The sequence below is a fragment of the Ictalurus furcatus genome, chromosome 11 (genome assembly GCF_023375685.1).
Source record: "Ictalurus furcatus strain D&B chromosome 11, Billie_1.0, whole genome shotgun sequence".
Lineage (NCBI taxonomy): Eukaryota > Metazoa > Chordata > Actinopteri > Siluriformes > Ictaluridae > Ictalurus > Ictalurus furcatus.
This window is the reverse complement of record NC_071265.1, coordinates 22,588,250-22,611,123: the sequence shown is the minus strand read 5'-3', so window position 1 is coordinate 22,611,123 and position 22,874 is coordinate 22,588,250. Positions and strand designations below refer to the sequence as shown.

Below are 22,874 nucleotides of genomic sequence, written 5' to 3'. Positions count from 1 at the left end.
ATTCACGATGGCATCAAGCGCTCCTGGAACACCAGCCACAAAACATCCCCAAATCATCAATGATCCACCACCATATTTCAGAGAGGGTATCAGGTGCTTTTCTTTGCATGCAGTTTCCGTTTATTAGCCAAACATGGCATTGGCATGCATGAATAAAAAAATATATTCTGGTCTCAGCTGACCACCACAAACAATTCTAATTATAGTTTAAATGACACTTGGCACAGTTTAGTGCTGCTTTTTCTCTCCGGAAGGGTTACTTTTTGCCAACCCCAAGAACCAACTAAACTGTGAAATTCTAAAACTATAACCTTTGTAAATAAATACATAAATAAATAAATAAATAGAGCGAGCGTGTGTGTAAAGGGATAGTTTATCCTACAATGAAAATTCTGTCATCAATTACTTATCAGTTATTATTATTATCAATTATTGTTCCATGTGACTCAGTTTGTGTACAGCATCCCTCTTCCTCTGCAGCACTTCTGGGTCCCGTTGTGCCCGTTGTCACGAGAACGTCTGGGGCTACAGTGAGTAACGTGTCTTTGAAAGTACACCTACCTCAACCGAATGGGAAATAAACAGACCCATGCTTCAGATATGCCCCAGTGAGAGTCACACCATAGAGCTAAATGTTTAATTAAATGTGTTTAATTTTTCTACATTCTAATGTGCAGCTTTTATTTCATTATGTGCTGCTAGACTGAATGGATCACACAAACACTATCATTATAAAATTTCCATTAACCTATTTGTCATGAAGTGGAGGCTGAGATGGAAGCAATTGCAGGTATGGCAGCTCCAATCCAAAACCCAGGGTAAAGATAAAAAACAAAGACAGACAAAGGTCAGGCAATCATGCAAACAGGCTGGAACAGTTTTTGCAGATAATCAGAGTCGAGGGCAAAGTCCTCTTTTAAAGGGTGGTGTGTGTGTGTGTGTGTGTGTATGTGTGAGATTGGTAACAGGTGTGTCTGATTAGACATTCAGGATGGTGGGTATGAAAATCTTTGCATAGGTTGGGGTCAAGAATCTCATGTGCTAGGACCCAACAATTATCCCTGCCATTCGACCAGATATTCCAGCTTGCCCCTTCTGTGATGGGAGTTTACAGTGTTCTTGACAAGATAGGCTGATTGGCCATCAATATCCAACAGACCAGGAGGGACATTGGTTGGAACGTCAGTGGCTAGTGGACCGGGAACAACTGGTTTGAAGCGAGAGACATGGAAGGATGGAGCTATGTGACTGTGACAAGGTAAGTCCAGTTTGTAGGTAACTTCATTTATCTGATTTATGATCTTAATGTACCAATGTACCTGGGGCTGAGTTTTTTTGCACGTGTGAGGTTGTCGTAGGTCTCTGATAGCAAGCCAGACTCTGTCACCTAGCTGGAATTGGGGATGTTCACTGCACCGCCTATCGGCATTCTCCTTGTAGGTTCGGGTGGCTCGCTCCAGACATTGGTGGGTACTCTCCAAGACTTGTTCACTTCAATGAAACCACTGGTCTACGATCGGTGAGGTTGGCATTCCATGGGAACAAGGGAGGCTGATTGACTAACACACACTGGAAGGGGGTGAGAGGAGTTGTGGAGTGGCGCAAGGAGTTCTGGGCATACTTGGCCCCGGGACGTGAACTGTGGACCCCTGTCACTGACTATCTCCTCTGGGATTCCAAAGTATCTGAACACATGATGGAAGAGCAGCTCGGCCGTAGTGAAGGCTGAAAGAATGGTATGAAGTGGAATCAGACACAGAGATTTGGAGAATCAGTTACTGACCACCAATATGGCAGTGTTGCCTTGAGATTCTGGGAAGTCTGTGAGGAACTTGATGGTGAGGTGTGACAAGGGTCATTTGCCAGCTGCTAGACTTTGGGGTACCTTTGACTGGGCACAAGTTGAGCACAAAGACAGCAGATGTACGTCACTGAACATATAAGGCCACCAGTACTTTTCCCATAACAGATGATATGTGCGTTGGGTGCCTGGGTGACCTGTGGCTACAGTGGTGTGGGACCAGGAGATGAGTTCCACTCTGAATTGCACAGGGACTAAGATTTTATTTGAGGGACATGAAGGAGGGATTTGTGGTCTAGGTGTATGTGCCAAGATCTGATCCAACTCCCACTCTATAGAGCTCACTACACATGAAGATGGAGAATGAACTCTTCCTTGTTCCCCTGGGGTTCTGTAGTGTGATGACAGGACAGAGCATCTGATTTGGTGTTCTTGGAATCAGGTCAATAAGACAGGGTGAATTGGAATCATGAGAAGAGGGACCAGCAGGCTTGTCATGGATTAAGACGTTTGGCTGTACATAGATAGTCGAGGTTCTTGTTATCTGTGAAAATGATGAATGGATGATTGCTCCTTCCAGCCAATGTCGCCATTCCTCAAGGGCTAGTCTGACTGCCAACAGCTCCCTGTTGCCCACATCATAGTTTTGCTGAGCAGAGGCCAATTTCTTTGAGAAGAAAGCAACGGGGTGAAGCTTTGGTTTGTCTCTGAACCTTTGTGAGAGAATAGCTCCAACTCCTGTTTCAGAGGCATCTACCTCAAAAATGAAGGGGTCAGGGTGTTTGAGGATGGGAGCCATGGTAAATGCATTTTCGAGCTGTGTGAGGGCCGTTTTGGCTGCTGGGCTCCAGACCAGGTGTTTAGGCTTTCCGTGAAGCAGGGACGTCAAGGGGTGTGCTGTGAAGCTAAAGCCTAGGATGAAATGCCTATAGAAGTAGGCAAAGCCCAGAAATCATTGCAGATGCGTTACGGTTTGAGGTGTGGGCCAGTCCACCACCGCCATCACTTTGCTTTGGTCGATGGTGACTCCCTCTGAGCTTATAATGTATCCCAAGAAAGAGATGTGTTGATGGAATTCACACTTCTCTGCCTTAACATACAGCTGGTGTTGCAGGAGTCTTTGCAAGACTTTGTGTACATGGTGGATATGATCTTCAGGGGAATGGTAATAAATCAGGATGTCATGTATATACGTGATGACATATTTATCCAACATGTCCCTTAAGACATCATTAATGAAGCATTGGAACACTGAAGAGGTGCTAGAAAGCCCATATGGCATAACCCGGTACTCATAGTGGCCCAAGGTGGTACTGGAGACCATCTTCCAGTCGCCCCCTTTCTGATCCGAACCAGGCACTTGTAGGCACTTCGAAGGACCAGCTTGGTAAAAAATTTTGGCTGATCTGAGCTGCTCTAGGGATGCAGGAACCAGAGGCAGAGGATACCGGTACTTCACTGAACACTGATTGAGACCCTGGTAATCTATACATGGTCTGAGGCCGCAACCCTTTTTCTCCACAAAACAAAAACAGCAGATGCAGGGGATGTGGAGGGTCTGGATATAACCTTGTTGGAGAGCCTCTTGAATATATTCCTCCATCGCTTGTTGTTCTGCTATGGATAGAGGATAAACCCAGCTAAGAGGTGTACTTGTTCCAGGAAGCAGCTCAATGGCACAGTCATATGGCCAATGTGGTGGTACCTTGCTGTTCTTCTCCTTACTGAACACCTCCCTGAGGTCCTGATACTCTGGTGGAAACTTGACTGGAACCTGGTGGTCATGGCTTTCAACAGACGTGGCAGCCAGAGAGATTACTGGTGTTTTGAGACAGTGGGCATGGCAGTATGGGGCTCAGCGCGTGAGTTGCCTATTGGACCAGGAAATGAGGGAGTTGTGTTGTTTTGTTGTGATGTTTTGCAGATATGGTGATGTACAGCGTTATGGATTCTTTGTGAAGGGCACCGATCTGGAGTGAGAGAGCTTCTGTGCAGTGTGAGATGGTCCCTCTTCCGATGGGTGCTCCGTCAATAGCCTGGATCTTGCATGGTTGTTGTAGTGGTTGAACGGGGATGTTGTGCTGGGTGACAGTGTCCTGATCAATGAAGTTTCCTGCCACATCGGAGTCAATTAACGCTGTCAGAACAGAAAGCATGAGTGTTTTAGAATGACGGGTAGGTCAAAGGCTTGTTGAAAAGAAATCTGGGATGGACTCACCCTTTGGAAGCGGGGGTTGGAGCTCCCGCTGTCTCTGGTGCCATTCCGGGCTCAGAAGGGACACTGCCTGATGAGATGGTCAGTCTGTCTGCAGTAAAACCATCGGAACTCTCCCTTTCTTCTTTGGTGAGCCGTGTGCATCCTGGCTGCATGGGTTCGGAGAGTTTGCTGGTGTTAGCTGGGACCCCCTCTGTCTGTAGTGAGCAACAGCTTTGGAGCAGGTGGTCGAGACGAATAGAGAGGTCTATGAGCGAATCGAGGGTTAGGTGCTCATCGCGCCATGCTCAGCACTTCTGGGTTTGAACCAGGGCGAAAGGCTGCTTTCAGCACGGTGTTGTTCAATCCACTTCCTGCTGCAATGGTGCGAAACTCCAGAGCATAATCTGCTACTCGGCATGTGCCCTGGGTTATGGTGAGCAACTGTTCTCCCATTTCTCGGCTTTCTGCCAAATGGTCGAAGACACGCTGAAACAATTCCGTGAAACACTCATAAGAGGAGATGGGCTCACTGCCTTGCTCCCATACAGCCATCGCCCATGTTAGAGCACTGCCGGTCAGCAACTCCATGAAGTGAGCTATCTTACACAGTTATGGCACCCTCTCATAGCTGGCAAAATACAGAGAACACTGAAGGAGAAAGCCCTTACATATTTCTCCAGTGTCGGCATCAGAGAAAAAGGGGTGCGGGACTGCATGACAACCGGAGCTGCCTGGGAAAGTTGGTGACTTGAGCAGTCAGTTCGACGAGCTGTTGGTGATGTTCCCCCATAAGATGCTCGTGGGTGCTGACAGCTTGCTGCCAGTCCGAAGGGCCTTCTGCATCCATGTGTTGGCAAACTATTCTGTCATGTAATGGAGGCTAAGATGGAAGCAACTGCAGGAATGGCAGCTTTAATGAGAAAACAACAATCCAAAACACAGGGCAAAGATCAAAAACGAAGACAGGCAAAGGTCAGGCGATCATGCAAACAGACTGGAACAGGTTATGCAGATAATCAGAGTCGAGGGCAAAACAGAATCAAAACCAGAGAATCAACAACAGAAACCGGCTTGGTATAGACAGAGACAAAAGTAACTGAACATATACTTCGCAAAGTCTGTATGGACAAACATTCTCTTTTAAAGGGTAGGGTGGTGTGTGTGTGTGATTGGTAACAGATGTGTCTGATTAGTGGAGAAGGTGAATGTGTCTGTGTGTTGGTTTGGGAGTTGTAGTTTGTGGCAGCCATGTTTGTAGGCTGAGGTGTATTATGGGACACAGTCACTGGTTTGCTGTGACATGACTCTATTATACTTTTAAAATGTTGAATGTTTTAATCAAATGAAAATAGAAACCTAACACATATTCAGGCAAAGCTTATTTTGACATTAAAAAATGTATTGAGACACCACCGTGTTATATCATATCGAATTTGAATTCTGTGTATCGTTACACCCTTGACATAAACAAATATGTTCTACAATGTTGAGTGGAAATTTCTAATTATTGAATTATTGTGTATAATGCTTATTTTACACTCTTTTGCCTGTTTAGGTGCCAATAACTCTGGTGTTATGAAAGGGCATTGGTAAAATAGAGAGGGGAAAGAGGAAATTACCTGAACAATGTCTCTTTCCGCGAAACGTCCTCTAGATGACACTCTGACCTCATCACCATCCAACTCTTCCATAGCTGCCAGTGAGAAGACACACTTGTTTGATCTTCACACACTTCGTCACCATCATCCTTTCCCACACAATATTCAGTGTATTGAAACGGTGTGGATATCAGTGCCGTCTGTCAATGCTGGAGATTGTTTACTCTTTTTAATAGTGATTACTATAATTCTGTGTGTTTATCTGCCAGAGAGAGGGTGCATCTGTTTGTGCATGTGTTTGTGTGTGTGTGTGCGTAGGCTGGAGGCAGATGTCAGTTAGCTCAGTCTCCGGAGGTGGCACAGGCTTAAGCACTGCTTCTCCAGGGAGGAGAGGGTACTTATGCTGTGTGTGTTGTGTGCTTAGAGAGTGTGTGTGACAATGCGTGTGTGTTATGTGCTCAGAGTGTGTGAGTATGTTTGTGTGCATGCCTCAGAGAGCATAGTATCGATCCTGGAGATCCAAGTGTGTATGTAAATGAGACAGTGGGTACTATGGAGCTTTGAGTGGTGGGTGACAGATGGGAGCTGAGGACACAGAGACAAGGACAAGAAGAGGAGAAGCAGAGAAACAAGGGCGATGATGCAATGCAAGAGGACAAAAATGACTAAGGGCACAATGCAATCATGACTACTCTGAACACAATTTAGGTTTCAAATTAAAAGTGAAATTAAAGGCACATTCCATGTTCCATGTTTTTCAACCTAGTCTCTTTTCATCACACCTGTACCAGATGTGTGACTACCACTGACAGGGGTGCCACTATGATTTTTGGGTCCCCTGACAAATTTGTACTATGGGCCCTAAGACCCCACTCCCCAATTATCTTATCTTATTACAACAATTGTAAACACATTATAATTATTATTAAGCATAATAATTTTGCATGTTGAATAAGAGACAATAAAGAACTCATTTCAGTTTGAACAGTTTAGCAAATTAGCTGAAATTATGCATTTATAGCTATATACAAATAACTATGAACGCACCTGGGATAATTAAAGCGGATTTATATGACTATAATGTAACTTCTATTGATTACTCAAAGAAAGCTTCAGAAAGCTTGAATATACATGTACACAACAGATGACTGGATTAGTTTTATTGGGGTTTCAATGGTGCTTTTCTGAAATGTGTCTTTGGAAGCTGAAAGCACCTTTACCATTATGCTCGATTGCATGGAAAAAACATACATTCTTGGAAATATTGTGTTCCGACGTCCAAGGATAAATAGTAATTAAATGATAGAATTTTTATTTTATGTTAATTACAACAAACAATACACTGCAACAAATGCCTTTCTCGAAACAAGCAAGACACTTAAATCTAGTTAAAATGTACTACAATCAAGCAAAAAAATCTGCCAATGGGGTAAGCAAAACTGACTTGGTAAGAAGTCTTGAAAAAAGAATAAATATCTAGTCACTAAAAATGTACTGGATCTTAAAACTAGACAAAAATGCCTAAATTTATGTAAGTTGTGCTTATTACAAGCAATGAAAATTCAGTTATTCAATATAGACTTACTTAATGAGAATAAAATAATAGAATAATAAAATAAGTGACTTTGTCTTTAATTAAGGCACAAGAAGCATTGTTATTTTCAGCATTTTTACTGAAACAGGGAAAAACTCTGCAACATAGTGTCAGGGATTGTAGAAGGTGGCGGATGCAAGTGCAAAACAAACAACCAAAACTGTGAAAACAAGAACCATAAACGTAAACAATGGACACAAAGTAAAAAACATGCAGACTATGAGAGTGGCTGTAGGACACATGATAGCACATGAACAGGACAACAACAAAAGCTTGACAATTAGGTACTGAAAAACTAGCTGTGTTTTGGACTTCAGCTGTGGCTGGATGTAACCGATCGGCGAGAGCTGCCGCTTGAAGTCGGGGGATGAGTTGAAAACGGAGCTGTCAAGTCGGACACTTTCTGCTTCCTGTAGTGATGCTTGTGTGGTGTTTGATTTCTTTATCGCAGACGAAGTGGATTAGATGTAATATTTCTCATATAAACAGACTTCTGAATTTTACATGTAGCAACCAGAAACACTTTTCACTGACTATGTTAAGTTAATACAGTGGCTGTATGTACAAGAAGAAAGTTCAACATAAGCCTGTATGATTTAAAAACCAATAAAGTGGGGTCTATAGTTTTAGCAGTTTTATTTTGATAAACATGACACAGTATAAACATTAAGATTACATGAAGAGGGTTTAACTGTTATAAAAATTCTAATTTGTGAGTCTTTTGTGAGCCGCTCTGGAGATACTGCGCTGGCTGAGGGAGCCAGCTGCTCTCGTATCGCTATCACGGTACTTTTAAGCCATACGTCACAGTGACATATACAGATTTACATTAAATAAAAATTTTAAACTGAAATTGACTAAAAAGTCCTGAAAGCATTCTACAGAAATATATGTTCCATATAAACCTTTTTTTCCAGAGCCATTAGATTTAAATTATGTCCAAGTTTCATGTAAACTTAGGTATAATTTAAATTGTAAAATGTTTTGGTTTTTTTTTTCATTTGAGTGTCCCTTTAATTTCAGTTTCTTAATTTCACCAAAATCTGAGAACAGCCTTTGGTCTTTTTTACTCTTGCTTTGCAAATTCTCTTCTACAGATGTGGTACATAGAGATCACGTTGAGAAGCAGATGACAGTCTCACAGGCATAATAAATGTTTAAGTAAAAGTCTACAAATTATTAAGCGGAACTCCTTTTATTGTGTCTCTGTGTGACAACAGGATTTTAAAACAAATAATTCATGGCATGTGTCTATGTACAGTGCCCTCCACTACTGTTAGCACTAGTTACCCTTGGTAAATATGAGCAAAGAAGGCTGTGAAAAATTGTCTTTACTGTTTAACCTTTTGATATTTTGTTCAAAATAAATTCACGAAAATATTCTGCTCTCATGGATAGCAAACAATTGCAAAAAAAAAAAAAACAGTGTTAAATATATGTTTGCCACAATTATAGGAACCCTTTTAGTCAATACTTTGTGCTACCTCCCTTTGCCAAGATAACAGCTCTGAGTCTTCTCCTATAATGCCTGATGAGGTTGGAGAACACATGGCAAGGGATCTGAGACTATTCCTCCATACAGAATCTCTCCAGATCATTCAAATTTCAAGGTCCATGCTTGTGGACTCTCCTCTTCAGTTCATCCCACATGCCTTCTATGGGTTTCAAGTCAGGGGACTGGGATGGCCATGGCAGGACCTTGATTTTGTGGTTAGTAAACCATTTTTGTGTTGATTTTGATGTATGTTTTGGATCATTGTGTTGCTGGAAGATCCAACCACGGTCCATTTTAAGCTTTCTGGCAGAGGCAATCAGGTTTTCATTTAATATCTGTTGATATTTGATAAAGTCCATGATGCCATGTATCCTAACAAAATGCCCAGGTCCTCTGCTAGAAAAACAGTCCCAAAACATTAAAGAGCCACCATCATATTTAACCGTGGGCATGAGGTACTTTTCCATATGGCTACGTCTCTGTGTGCCTCAAAACCTCCTCTGGTGTTTATTGCCAAAAAGCTCTATTTTGGTTTCATCTGACCATAGAACCCAATCCCATTTGAAGTTCCAGTAGTGTCTGGCAAACTGAAGACATTTGAATTTGTTTTTTGATGAGAACAGAGGCTTTTTTTCTTGAAACCCTTCCAAACAACTTGTGGTGATGTAGGTGAATTCGGACTGCAGTTTTGGAGACTTTCTGACCCCAAGACGCATCTAACATCTGCAATTCTCCAGCTGTGATCCTTGGAGATTTTTTGGCAACTCGACTCATCCTCTTCACAGTGCATTGAGACAGTATAGACACACGTCCTCTTCCAGGTTGGTTCATAACATTTCCAGTTGACTGGAACTTCTTAATTATTGCCCTGATGGTGGAAATGGGCATTTTCAATGCTTGTGCTATTTTCTTATACCCACTTCCCATTTTGTGAAGCTCAACAACCTTTTTCCGCACATCACAGCTATATTCCTTGGTCTTACCAATTATTATGATTGACTAAGGGAATTTGGCCTATGTGTTACCTTATTTTTATATCCCTGTGAAACAGGAAGTTATAGTTGAGCAATATCCTGTTCCTAGTCACCCAGGTGTGTAATTGTTTGATATCCATGAGAGCAGAGTATTTTTTAACAAAATATGAAAAGTTTAAACAATAAAGACAAATTTTCACAACTTACTTTGCTCATATTTACCAAGGGTGCCAATATTAGTAGAGGGCACTATATATCACTTATAGCACTCAACTATTCAGATACAGAGTTTTCATTATGTACTGCACTCCAGGCTATGCAGAATAACTTCCCTATACTAATTCAGAAGGGAGACCTGATGCAGGTTGTTACCCTGGACACTGTAGGTGACATGGTGCATCTAAGTGCATATGGAAGTGAGTTTATTAATCTTGCTATGACCAAAGGGTAAATCAGGCATCTGTCTCTCTTACACACACACACACACACACACATACACACACACACACACACACACACACACACAATCACCGCAAACTTACCATCAAACTCAGCCGGACCCACACCCACAATGATGATGGACATGGGCAGAGCTGAAGCCTGAGGAAAACACAACCACATGCCTATTATTATTATTATTATTAGTAGTAGTAGTAGTAGTAGTAGTATTATAAGTAATATCAAGTGCATTTAAGGAAAACATTCTGATTTAAATGCTTCAAATATCGCATGAACCTTTTGGCAACCTACAAAATGAAATAGGCTATTCAAATACGTATCAATTTAGAGCTCCTACAGCATTTATTTTTCATTTCACATGATATTTATAAGGATGTCTCTTAGTTGCACTACCATTCAAAAAATTATGAGCACATTAGACTGAATATGTAGTATTTTTCTATTGCTTGTAAGAAATTTTGATAAAAGTTTATGGTTGAAATTTGTTTCTAAGATAAAAGGTTTTTTTTCCTCAATCAAAAGTATTTTAGAACCTAGGAGTAGTAGCCTCTTTTCTTGTTGTATATTCATATGTTCAGAATATACTATATATGTATATTCAGGATTTACTTTCCCATTATATTATTCTGGTTGTATTTGAATTCAAATGGTCTCACATTGACAACAGCTTCTTTGGTCTGCACCATGTCTGATATGACTCCGTCTGTGATCATCAACAGCACAAAATACTGGGAGCCATCAGTCACATCCTGCGCTGCCCTGCGACAGACATGGACAGAGTGAAGAGAAATATGTATGGAGGACTGTAATGATAATGAGTCTTTATTGGTCACATATACAGTAGAGCACAGTGAAATTGTTTTTTTCGCATACCCGAGCCTGTGAGGAAGCTGGGATCAGAGCGCAGGGTCAGCCATGATACAGCACCCCTGGAGCAGAGAGGGTTAAGGGCCTTGCTCAAGGGCCCAACAGTGGCAGCTTGGCAGCTGGGGCTTGAACCCCCGTCCTTTCGATCAGTAACCCAGAGCCTTAACCGCCATGCCACCACTGCCCCACGTGCACTAATGCACCATATGATGTTCCTTTACAGAAAGTTATCAACATTATAACATACAGTCCCCACCAAAACTACTGGAACGGCAAGGCCAATTAATTTTTTTATGCTATAGTGACGATATTTGACCAAAGACATTTGGGTTTGAGATCAAAATATGGATATGAGATGAGAGTCTAGACATCTAACACATCTAGATGTGTTAAACAACATAAAACATAGAACCCTTTTTATCAGACCATCAAATTTTTAGGTGAGCAAAACTATAGAAACAGATAGTGTTGAAGTAAATTAAAGTAAATAACACTTAATATTTTCTTGCATATCCCTTGTTTGCAATAACCGTATCAAGCCTGTGACTCACTGGTATCACAAAATTGTTGGTTTCTTCATTTGTGTTGCTTTTCTAGACCTTTACTGCAGTCTCTTTCAGTTGTTGTTTGTTTTGGGGGTTTCTCGCTTCAGTCTCCTCTTCAGGAGGTAAAATGCTGCTCAACTGGGTTAAGATCTTCCACTTTCCCCCCCTGATGAAATCCTTTGTTGAGTTGGAAGTGTGTTTTGGATCATTGTCTTCCTGCATGTTCCTCCTGTTAATTTGGATGCATTTCTCTGTAAATTGGCAGACAAAATGTTCCTGTAAACTTATGAATTCATACTGCTGCTACCATCATGAGTTACATCATCAATAAAGATTAGTGAACCTTTTCCAGAAGCAGCCATGTAAGCTCAAGCCCTGACACTACCTCCACCATGTTTCACAGATGAGTTGTATTTTTTGGTTCATGAGCAGATCTTTTCATTCTCCACACATTGGCCTTTCCATCACTTTGGTAGAGGTAGAGTTATCTTGGTTCCAGAACTTTGGAGGCTCAACTCTGCAATCCTTTGCAAATTCCAATCTGGCTTCCCGATTCTTACTGCTGATGAGTGGTTTGCATCTTGTGGTATGGCCCCTATATTTCTGCTCTCAAAGTCTTCTTTGAATGGTGGATTGTGATACCCTCACCCCGGCCCTGTGGAGGTTATTGGCGATGTCACTGACTGTTGTTTTTGGGGTTTTCTTCACAGCTCTCACAATGTTACTGTCATCAGCTGTTGTTGTTTTCCTTGGCTGACCCATTCGGTGTCTGTTGCTCAGTACACCAGTGGTTTCTTTCTTTTTCAGGACATTCCAAATTGTCGTATTGGCTATGCCCAATGTTTTGCAATGCCTCACTTCAAAATCACTCGCTTTTCTCCCATAGATAGCTCTCTGATCTTCATGTTGACTTATCCATTTTAACAACAAATGCAGTCTTCACAGGTGAAACTGAAGGTTAAAACCAAGAGTAGATGTTCAGAGCTATTTATTGTTTAAACAATCAATCTAACTAGACACACCTGGGTAACAAGAAACACCTGTCAGTCACAGGTTGCAATATTTTTGCTCACCTACAAATTGGGTGGTCTGATACAAAATGTGATATGTTCTATGTCGTTTCAAACATCTACATATAAATACCAGGAAATATAACTGAGACTCTAAACTCTCTTCTCATATTCATCTTTTGATCTCAAACCCAAATGTTTTCAGTCTATAGCAAAAACAAATGAATTGGCCTTGCCGTTCCAATAGCATTCGAGGAAACTGTATAATGCTGCAATAATAATAAGATAACTCTATGTGAGTTCATATACTCACTTCTAACTGCCTCTATACACTCATATACTATAATGGGAAATGCAACATTCTGCGGGAATAATATGCAGTACCAGGAATCCTTATTACACTCATTACACCCTACAGACCAGAAAGCAATGTACAAATGTCGCTTTGACCTTTCAAAATATCTCTCTCCCATGTAACTGAATACTCAGTCACGAATCAGTTTAAATAAATATAGAATGCTTGAATTATTTTTTTTTAAAAAAACCTCCATATCTGTGTTAGGGGGTTTGGCTGAAAATTTTATTTAACAGAGGAATTAATAACTGTATATAATCAATTCAGATCAAATACTGTACAATATATTAATATTGTATAGTATTTTACTAACTATTTTACTATTAACTAATTCAGATATCTGCTAAATAGTTACAGATGTACATCCAACAATAAGTACCTGCTTACAGATTCAGTTTAAGAAGGTAAACTGGATCAATTTTACATAAGGTGATTTAATTAAAAAAATGTTCGTGTTGATATTCATAACTATATTCAGAAATATAAATAGGCTTTGACTTCTAACGGAATTTTTTTTTAAATATTTGTGTGTGTGTGTGTGTGTGTGTGCGTGTGTTTGTGTGTGTGTGTTTGTGTGTGTGTGTGTGTTTGTATGTGTGTAAAAATTAGGTTTGAATATAACAGTCAGCACAGCAGGCAGTAAGGTATCTCACTAGTTCTGTCTGATTGGTTCAGCATCACTGTATGCCCATAGGGCAAGAATACAAAATCCCCAACCAACTAAATGGCACAAGTCTCTCTATTCTCACGTCACACAGAGTCTTACCTTGCTACCTGGTTAATGACCGGGGCGAAGTTGGTTGGTCCATAAAGCTGGACTTTTCTGAGACTTTGGAAGTAAGCCTCCAGCACCTCCTCTATCCCCACACAGTTTGGGTCCTCACTGTTACCATTCTGAAGAAAAAACACACACATAGAACACTAACACCAGAGATTTCACCACTTTAAGCTGATCTTTAAAGTTGTGTGAGTTCCTCATGACATTGTGGTATATACAGGCCTCCAGCAGCCACTAAAGTGCCTCATATGTGGTTAGTTATTAGACTGCTAGACTGGTGGGAGTGAACTCCTGACCCTGCAGGAGCAAAGAGCAGGAGGGCGTGAGATTGAATGCAGCCGAAAGTGAATCACATTTTATAGGAACCTTTTTAGATTTTGGAGTATTTCTTAGGCTACATTGCCAGAAAGGGCTACCTTTCTAAAACCTTTAGACACATTCACATTTCTTAGCAGATATACATTTTTAATTCCTTTCTATTTCTGAGGAGCAAAATTTTCCTAAATTTGATCAAGCTGAACTGAGCTCAGTACACTGAACAATAAATGTTCAGTGACATTTTCAGGACATTTTCACTTAGGGGTGTACTCACTTTTGTTGCCAGCGGTTTAGACATTAATGGCTGTGTGTTTAGTTATTTTGAGGGGACAGCAAATTTACACTGTTATACAAGCTGTACACTCATTACTTTACATTGTAGAAAAGTGTCATTTCTTCAGTGTTGTCACATTAAAAGATATAATCAAATATTTACAAAAATGTGAGGGTGTACTCACTTTTGTGAGATACTATGTATGTGTAAATATGCTAAATGAATAAATTAAGCACTGAGCAGTGAGTCTTCAAGGTCAATGCAGGGGTCCTTCTTCTGTATTGTGAATGAATACTTTGGTTCTGTCCTGATATAGCATTAACCCAGAGAACAGGAATCAAAGGGAGTGTAAAAGTATTTAAAGACCTCAAATACATGAACAAAGGGAGTGAGGAACACATGGTTTGTTACATAATATGTCATTGTTGTAATTAAAGTTGCTTTAACATGACACAGTCTAAGTACTGTCATGCTAAGCTGGGTTCCAATTTAAGAAATATGATTACAACATAAAGTTAATGGGGAAAGTTATAGACAGTTCTTAACAAACTAAATTGAATTATGCAAAGTATCCCAGTACAACAGTTTTAGCCCTGCAGCTTTTTGTACTCATTAGTTCAGAAAGCTGTTGATCCCCCACCAACCAGGATTCTTTAGCCTGCATTGTACATACATAGTTTTATTTAATTAAACATATATTATCATTTTACTGATGACTTAATTTATCAGCCTTCACAGAGTAAAACTGATATTGCTTCCTTGTCACCCACCCCCCATTTCAGTCTTTTCCTTATTGTTTTCTCCCATTCATCCACTCCTAATTTCTTCTTTGTTCCTCTACTCACGCATAGAGACAAGGCACAACTGAAGCTCAAGGATAACTCTTTATTCAATGGTTTCATTTTTGTCTCAGTCTCTCTTTCAACCCATCAATTCTCCCTTTATTATGTGACTTTGTTAAAAAAGAAGAAAGACTGACTGATATTGTGCTTCAATTTGTTCTTAAACCATATTCAGCAACTCTGCCTCTCTTGCCTCTGGGCTTATGCAGACTACTCAGTTACCTTAGTGTGCATCTCTTCATATTTCACAAGAAGGTTTTTTAATTTTCATAAGGCTTTTCTCATACTCTCAGAATAACAAGGGAGGGTTTGTGTGATTAATTACTATGGAGCAGAGCTAAACATGCATGAGGAATTGAGCTGTATGCCATTCCAGTTCATGTACAGTTTATTGCTCAATTTGTATATCAACAATACCCTGTGAAGAGTTTCCTTATTGCTATCCTATGGCATGTGTTTTTTAATTTTTTTTAATGATCCAGGCTGTGTTTTGTGATATCAGATTCACAATGGTGGGGCAGTGGTGGCTTGGTGGTTAAGGCTCTGGGTTACTGATCAGAAGGTCGGCTGCCAAGCTGCCACTGTTGGGCCCTTGAGCAAGGCACTTAACCCTCTCTGCTCCAGGGGTGCTGTATCATAGCTGACCATGCACTCTGAGCCCAGCTTCCTGACATGCTGGGCTATGAGAAGAAAAGAATTTCACTCTGCTGTAATGTATATGTGATTAATAAAGACTCCTTATAGTGATCTCACCAGAGGAAAGGCATGGGAGATTTTGCCATTGGGAGGCAGTTTGGCTCCAAATCCATATGCTGGGAAAAGCTTGTCACTGTCATAGTCCTGAATAATCTCCCCTACTGCCTTCAATGCCATAGCATAGGTGTTCATCTGATATGGACTCATGTAATGCAGGGAGGTTGGCTGAGCTGGGTTACCTGAGATCACAGAAGAAAAATCACAGCTAAATAATATGTACCATCATGTGAAAAAAATAAGTACACCCCATGGAAATTAATTTTTTTTTTTTTTAAACATACTTGGACAAGCAAACATTTGATCATCTTTGAAACAGTGCCTATTAATGACGTTGATATACTTGAACAAAACCACAAGGAAAATGAACTTTTTCAATCATTTATTCAACATAAAAAGTAAGTACACCCTTAGCCTTAGAAGCTAGTATTACCCACTTTAGCAGAAATAGCTTCTTGTAGGCATTTTGCATAACTGTCCACCAGTCTCTGACATCGGCTTGCTGGAATTTTTGACCACTCTTTCATTCAATATTCTTTCAGTTGCAAGATGTTTGAGGGTTTTCTTGCATGTATTGCCAGTTTCAAATCCCCCCACAACATTTCAATGGGATTCAAATCCGGGCTTTGACTAGGCCATTCCATAACCCTCCATTTCTACTTTTTGAGCCATTCCTTGCTGGATTTGCTAGTGTACTTAGGATCATTAACCCGTTGAAAGGTCCACTTTCGGTTCAACTTCAACTTTTGCACAGATGGCCTCACATTATCTTCAAGAACTATTTTATTTGATGCAGAATTCATAGTTGAATCAATGAATGCAAGCTGTCCAGTCCTTGAGGCAGGGAAGCAACCACAAACCATAACATTTCCACCACTGTGTTTCACAGGTGGTATGAGGTGCTTCTCCTGAAGAGCTGTCTTTGGTCTGTGCCAAACATGTCTGCTGTAACTGTGGCCAAACAACTCTATCTTTGATTTGTCCTGGTCTTTGCCTATATGCTCACTGGCAAACTGTAGTCTTACAAAGGCATTTTCCTGGTACGCCTCACATGCAGCTCAAACTTGTGCAATCTCTTGCAGATTTTAGACACATGAGCTTTGATACCAACAGTTGCAAGACTTACTAGTAGATTTTGTGATTAAATTTAGGGGTTCTTGGAGAATTCTTTTTGCATCAGATGGTCCCTTGCCAGACTCATGGGCATCCACAACCTTTTATTCTGAAGGCCTTAAAAAACTCTTTAGATCTTGCCATGATAACACCACACACCTCAATAGCAAAGGGAACACCAGACACTAGATATGAGAGGGGTAATTATAAGACAGGTTCCACCTGCACTCCCTAAGCAGGTTCTAATCACTAGCATGGAATCTTGAACACCTGATTCTAATTTTATGGATTTGGTGTAATAAATGTAGGGGTGTACTTACTTTTTTCATTTGACTGATCTGTTTTTTGTTAATTTAAATTGTGAAAATTACTAGAAAATGTCAGTTTTATGTGTCATTTGATAGAGTGTATCAACTTTATTAATAGGCACTGTTTCAAAGAGGATAAAATATTTGCTTGTCCAAATATGTCAAAACGGCATCCATTTTCATGGGGTTTCTTATTTTTTCACATGACTGTAGCAATGTTTTCTGGAACAATATTACTCCATCATATACAATTAACCACTCTTGACACACTAGCTAATGAACTGATATTTAGAACTGGTTGGAAAGCTCTTAAAGGGTTGCATGAAAGGGGACAGTGCCAGGATTTGTAAGAATGTGAAATTTTATTAACTTCAATATTTAATACTTAATGAATTCATTACTGCTTAATCAACAAAGTATTCTTGCACCTTCCAAGTCTTAATGAAAATAATTTAAGAACGAGAATATTAATGTGCAAGAAAGAAAAGAGCTAAGTTAGTTAAACCCCAGTCATTGCTTTGCAAGTACTTCAGTTCACTACCTACAGTTTATTTTGTATTTCTTTTGAAGTTTCTTAGCTAATCATACAGCAAAGGTATTCAGAATCCAGGAGGACAAGGATTCATCATTCATTTGATATTTGACAATAACAATAATTGTAAGTAAAATTTTAAAATAATGTTTAGTATTAATAGACACTTACCATTTGATGCTGTGAAATCTATGGCCACAGTGAAGTTGAGTTGTGTCCTTTTGTAACCAAAGACAGTACAGATTATCACAAAAAACTGGCAACCATTCTAACAGGTTTGTGAATTCCCCTCCCTAAAAGACATAGGTTCTAACATGATGGATTCTCAACCGTGGGGTTGCGGCTGCTTGAGTTGGAATGCAGTTGCTATGCAGATAAAGTTGATTTACAGAATATTTTAAATTGACCATTAAATCTGGTTTAATTATTAAAATATAACTGTTTTTAATTTCATTAAATTTAGGCTATTTATTAAATTTTGAGTTCCCATTTTACATCACATTACTGTATGTAACACTTCTTCTCAATTGGACTGAATTATAGGAGCTGCAATTCCTTCTTAACAGGGCACATAAGCAGGTTAGCAAGCAGTCACACAACACACTTTTTGTGAAACTTTGTAGAACTCTGAAAGTTCTAATAGAATAGCATATGGGTGAAAATCTTTCTGCATTAGCAAACATTAAGTAATCATATACATTGATAATACATGTTTACAATAATCTGATGATCAAACACTTGCACGTTATATTTACTAAACCAGTGCAAGAAATCTCAGAAATCGGCATCCTGCATACTGGAAACACATGGACCACTGTAGGCTTTTACACTCAACAAAACTGGTAAATTTAACTGTTATTGTAATTGGCTAGAACCTATGTTTGTGAAACAGGGTTCAGTGCCCCTGTATATCTCATTACTAAAAACTACATAGTTTGAGCATGTTTTTGTGGCTGCTCTCTGCTGTGTGTTTGTCATGTCGTTTTGTGTTTTATCGCCACTGTTAAAAACCTGATTGAACAATCAAATCCTGGAATAACATGGATAAGTAAAGTCTGTGAACTAGATTACCACTTTGAAGATTGCTTGGGGTTATTTCATTTATCTGCTGTAACTATGTCACCAGCCTAACACAAACCCTTGCTGCCTGTTCCACATTCCCTTCATCTGGTCATCCTCACATCACTGCCAAGCAAGATCATGTCCTCCATCGACTGCAACATTCTTCATTAACTGTTTCACAATCAATCTCAGATTCCATCTCAGCCAAAATAACTCTTTTAAATGCAAGTGTTCTAGTGAACAAAAGTTTTGTATTTGCTTATTTTGTTATTTCCCATGGCTTGGATTGGATTATTTTTTTCTGGCTGATACTTGGCTCAGTTTTGATTATTTTACACTTGATGTTTCAGATAATCGGGATTATGGACAATAACCTATTGTTCTCTTTCATCATCTCGTGTTCGAGATCCACCTATGGGAGAAATGGACAACTCCCCGGGTGCCCCACACACTCGCAGTGAGTCCCTGTAAGCCAGGGGATGGTCACCTAGATAGGTGGTGCTTGACGCATCCCATGACACACCTGGTAACACCATGCATGAAGGTGATAGTGGTACGCAGGTGGAACATGAAGGACATGCTGGTGACATGAATTAGCGAAGCCTAACAGCCTAAGCTTCAAGATGGAGAAGAGGACTTAAGGGAGGAAGGATATGGTCTTAGTGACATCGAGCTGGTAGTATCTGACAAATGTATGGGGAGAGGCCCAGCTTGCAGCAGAACAGATGTCCTGCAATCAGAGTCCACGAGGCAGCCACACCACCAGGAGAATGAAAAACGGAAAGCTCAACCACCTCCCAGGTGAATGCTGGGAAGCATTTAGGCATAAAGGTCGGGTTGGGCCTAAGAAAAAATTTATCTCCACTGAGAGAGAATTTAGTGCACAAGGAATGAATAGAGAGTGCATGTAAATCACTGACACGTTTGGCTGAAGCCAGGGCCAGGAATTAAGCTGTCAGCAAGGACAGAAGTTTAGGGGAAATGCCCCCAGGGGCTCAAAAGGCTGTTGGGACAAAGCCTACAGCACCATGGAGAGTTCCCACTCCAGAACAGCTCTTCTAGTCATGGGCATAGGAGCCATTATACATGGGGACCCCCCATTTAAAAATCTAGGTTTTGTCCCCCAACTTTTTCCTAATCTTAAATTTTATTTCGCATTGCCTGCCTGTCTCCAAGGATTTCTGAGTTGGACAGCCTCAAAATGAATCCATTCTGCAACTTTTAGAAACATAATTCAATAAAAAAAACATAATTCAATAAACTTTCGCTATAATAAGCACAGGGGTCAGACTCGAGTAGCTAGGGCTCGCTGAAGCATTTGCCTGTTGCCCAGCTGGACGAGAGCAAAGATGCTCTTGTGCACACTAATGTATAGATGAAAGATTTACCACTTTATATTCGAGGTAGGATATTGTAGCTATTTCAGCCCATGAAATTGCTGATTGTTTGCTGGTTTTGATCGACAATTTTGTTGTTGAAATAATTAATTAGCTTATGAAACTGTCATATATGTATACGTTTGCAAGCTAGCTAGCACGCCAAAATTGTGTGTCTGTGCCATTGCTACATGTCCATAAGCGATTAATGGTAACAGTAGTCAAAATGTTCCTACAATATTTAAAGAGGAAGAGGACAGAGGAGGATGAACAGCAGGTCATAGGAGTAGAAAAGACTGAGGAAGACAAGCTTGTAAGTTGTATGGATAGCTACCAGTTCTCCAGCTAGTTCACGTCACACCATGTTGGATGTTAGGGACGGGGGCGCCATCATGTGAGGATCGCTCCCACTGTTGGTGAGTTGGAGCTGTGAGTTGGAGATTGACTGTGTGTTTTCATTTTCTTTCGTGATTCTGGAAAACTTCGCCATGGTAGGGCAGTGCTTCTACATCAAGAACTGCAATAGTAGGTCACACTGTCATCCAGCGAGAAAACTGGACAATGGAATGTTTTTTCTATGGCAAAATAGCCTCCAACTCATAGTCATAGCTTCAATTCAACAACAGAAACAGCAATCCTCACAGGATGGCACCCACATCTCAACATGTACTGTGGCTAGCTACATTAACTAGCAGCTGTTCTTAATGATTATGGTAGCTAGTGTTTTAAATGAATAATTCTCTGTTTGGAGCAATATTAATGAATAAATTGAGCTTCATTCAGTGACATACTGAGAACTCGTATCTCCATATTACGTCATTGAAATTTTCTTTAATAAATCAAGACTATTGGTCAGCCTTTACATCTGTCTGTGTGTTTTACAAATATTTAACCAATGAAAAGTCATTAGAAATGAGCATTTAAGTGCTTTATTTTTTTTTTAAAATCCTTTTGGGGGTGCATGCCCCAAATCCCCCCGGTTCAAAATTCCTCCTACACCCCTGCTTCTAGTGACTGGAAGTAATCGATGAGCACCCTTCATGAACAAGGGGGTGTTGACCCACTGTCATATCGTCAAACCCAACATGGCATGCAGCAATAGCCACTAGGTTGAAAAAGGATTTACCACCATCCATAAGGTCTTGCAAAAAACATTAAATATCCGAAACCGAACACTGATACGATATCAGGCGGCGTCCATCACACCACTCCTCGAACACACACCACTTACAGTCATAAAGGGAATGTGTGGAGGAGGCCCTAGCACTCTGTATGGTGGTGAACACACATGGAGAGAGCCCCATTGCATTCAGGTTTGCCCTTTCACAGGCAAAGCCCAGAGGGCCACCCTGTCAGGACAGGAGTGATAGATTTCTCCGTTCGCCTGAGACAGGAGGTCTGTGCGCAATGGGCGGGCCATGACGGGGCATACAGGAGGGGAATTATCTCCGCAAGCCACTTTGCCTTGGGCCACCTGGGTGCCACCAGAATGAGGGTCAGGCTCTGAACTCTCACCCTGGCTATAGTGGAGGCTATTAAGCAAAGGGGAGGGAATGTGTAGAGCAGCACATTGGGCCAGTGCATCCACACCAAGGGGTGCATCCCTGTCCATTAGCGAGAAGAACATTGAACAACTGGAGTTTTTGCGCGAGGTAGAGAGATCTACGGCAATCCGGCCAATTCTCTCCCACAGTAAGTACACTACTTGCGGATGGAGGCGCCAGTCTCCATAGAGTGGGTTCCCCCTTGAAAGGAAGTCTGCACAATTTCAAAATGCCTGGGACATGGCCATTCTTGGTTCTGCCCTCCTGGGTGGCTCCCCACCCCATTAAGGATACATCTGTCGTCACCACTTTTCGCAACATGACCGTCCCAAGGGGAGTTCCATGAGCGTAAAACCCAGCATTCCTCCAGTGGTGCTGGGCTACTGAGCACGAGCGCATCACCGTGACGGAGCGGCCGAGGTTGTGTAAAGGGCTGAGATGGTGAGAAAAAAACCCATTTCATGAATGCCCTCATTCTCAGAAGGCCCAGAGGCAAAACCTGAATGGTTGATTCCATAAGGCCCTGTAGTCTGAGACATGCGTGATATTGTACCCTCGCCTCCTCACTGAACTGTGAGAGGCAATTCATTAGAGAGAGAATGTGCTCTCGCACATGTATGGTTATTGAATTCAGCTCCAAACCCAGGAATATAACATTCTGAGCAAGAGTGAAATTGCTTTTGCTCACATTCACTCTGAAACCGAGCAATGTGATGTGCGCAAGCACATGATGAGTGTCTTGCACCACTTTCTCTCTGGAATCGGCTATGATAAGTCAATCATTTATATAAGTTAGTATCCTGAGACCGGTCAGGCTCAGCGAGGCTAAACCCAGCTCTGCACACAAATAAAACACTCTTGGACTCCGAAAGAGACTGAAAGGTAGAACTGTGAATTTGTAATGTAAGCCTTGGTAGGCAAAATGAAGGAATTTCCTATGCAGGGGATAAATGCTTATGTGGAAAAAAAGGATCTTTCAGATTGACTGACCAGTCTTTCTGATGAATTAAATGAGAAAGTGTGCTGTATGTCACCATTCTGAAAGCATATTTCCTCAAATGTTTATTCAACACTGAGAT

General features: G+C 40.8%; 1 protein-coding gene across 1 annotated transcript in view; it reads right to left on the bottom strand.

Annotated features, from left to right (window-relative positions):
- The window catches only part of LOC128615218 (copine-9-like), a 127,353-nt gene that overhangs the window by 4,101 nt on the left and 100,378 nt on the right, over positions 1 to 22,874 (bottom strand). The window contains exons 15-20 of the mRNA XM_053637111.1: positions 17,985 to 18,031; positions 15,861 to 16,042; positions 13,662 to 13,789; positions 10,775 to 10,877; positions 10,202 to 10,259; positions 5,618 to 5,691 (exon numbers count right to left, since the gene is read on the bottom strand). Coding sequence (XP_053493086.1) covers positions 5,618 to 5,691; positions 10,202 to 10,259; positions 10,775 to 10,877; positions 13,662 to 13,789; positions 15,861 to 16,042; positions 17,985 to 18,031 — 592 coding nt within the window. The remainder of the gene's footprint in view (positions 1 to 5,617; positions 5,692 to 10,201; positions 10,260 to 10,774; positions 10,878 to 13,661; positions 13,790 to 15,860; positions 16,043 to 17,984; positions 18,032 to 22,874) is intronic.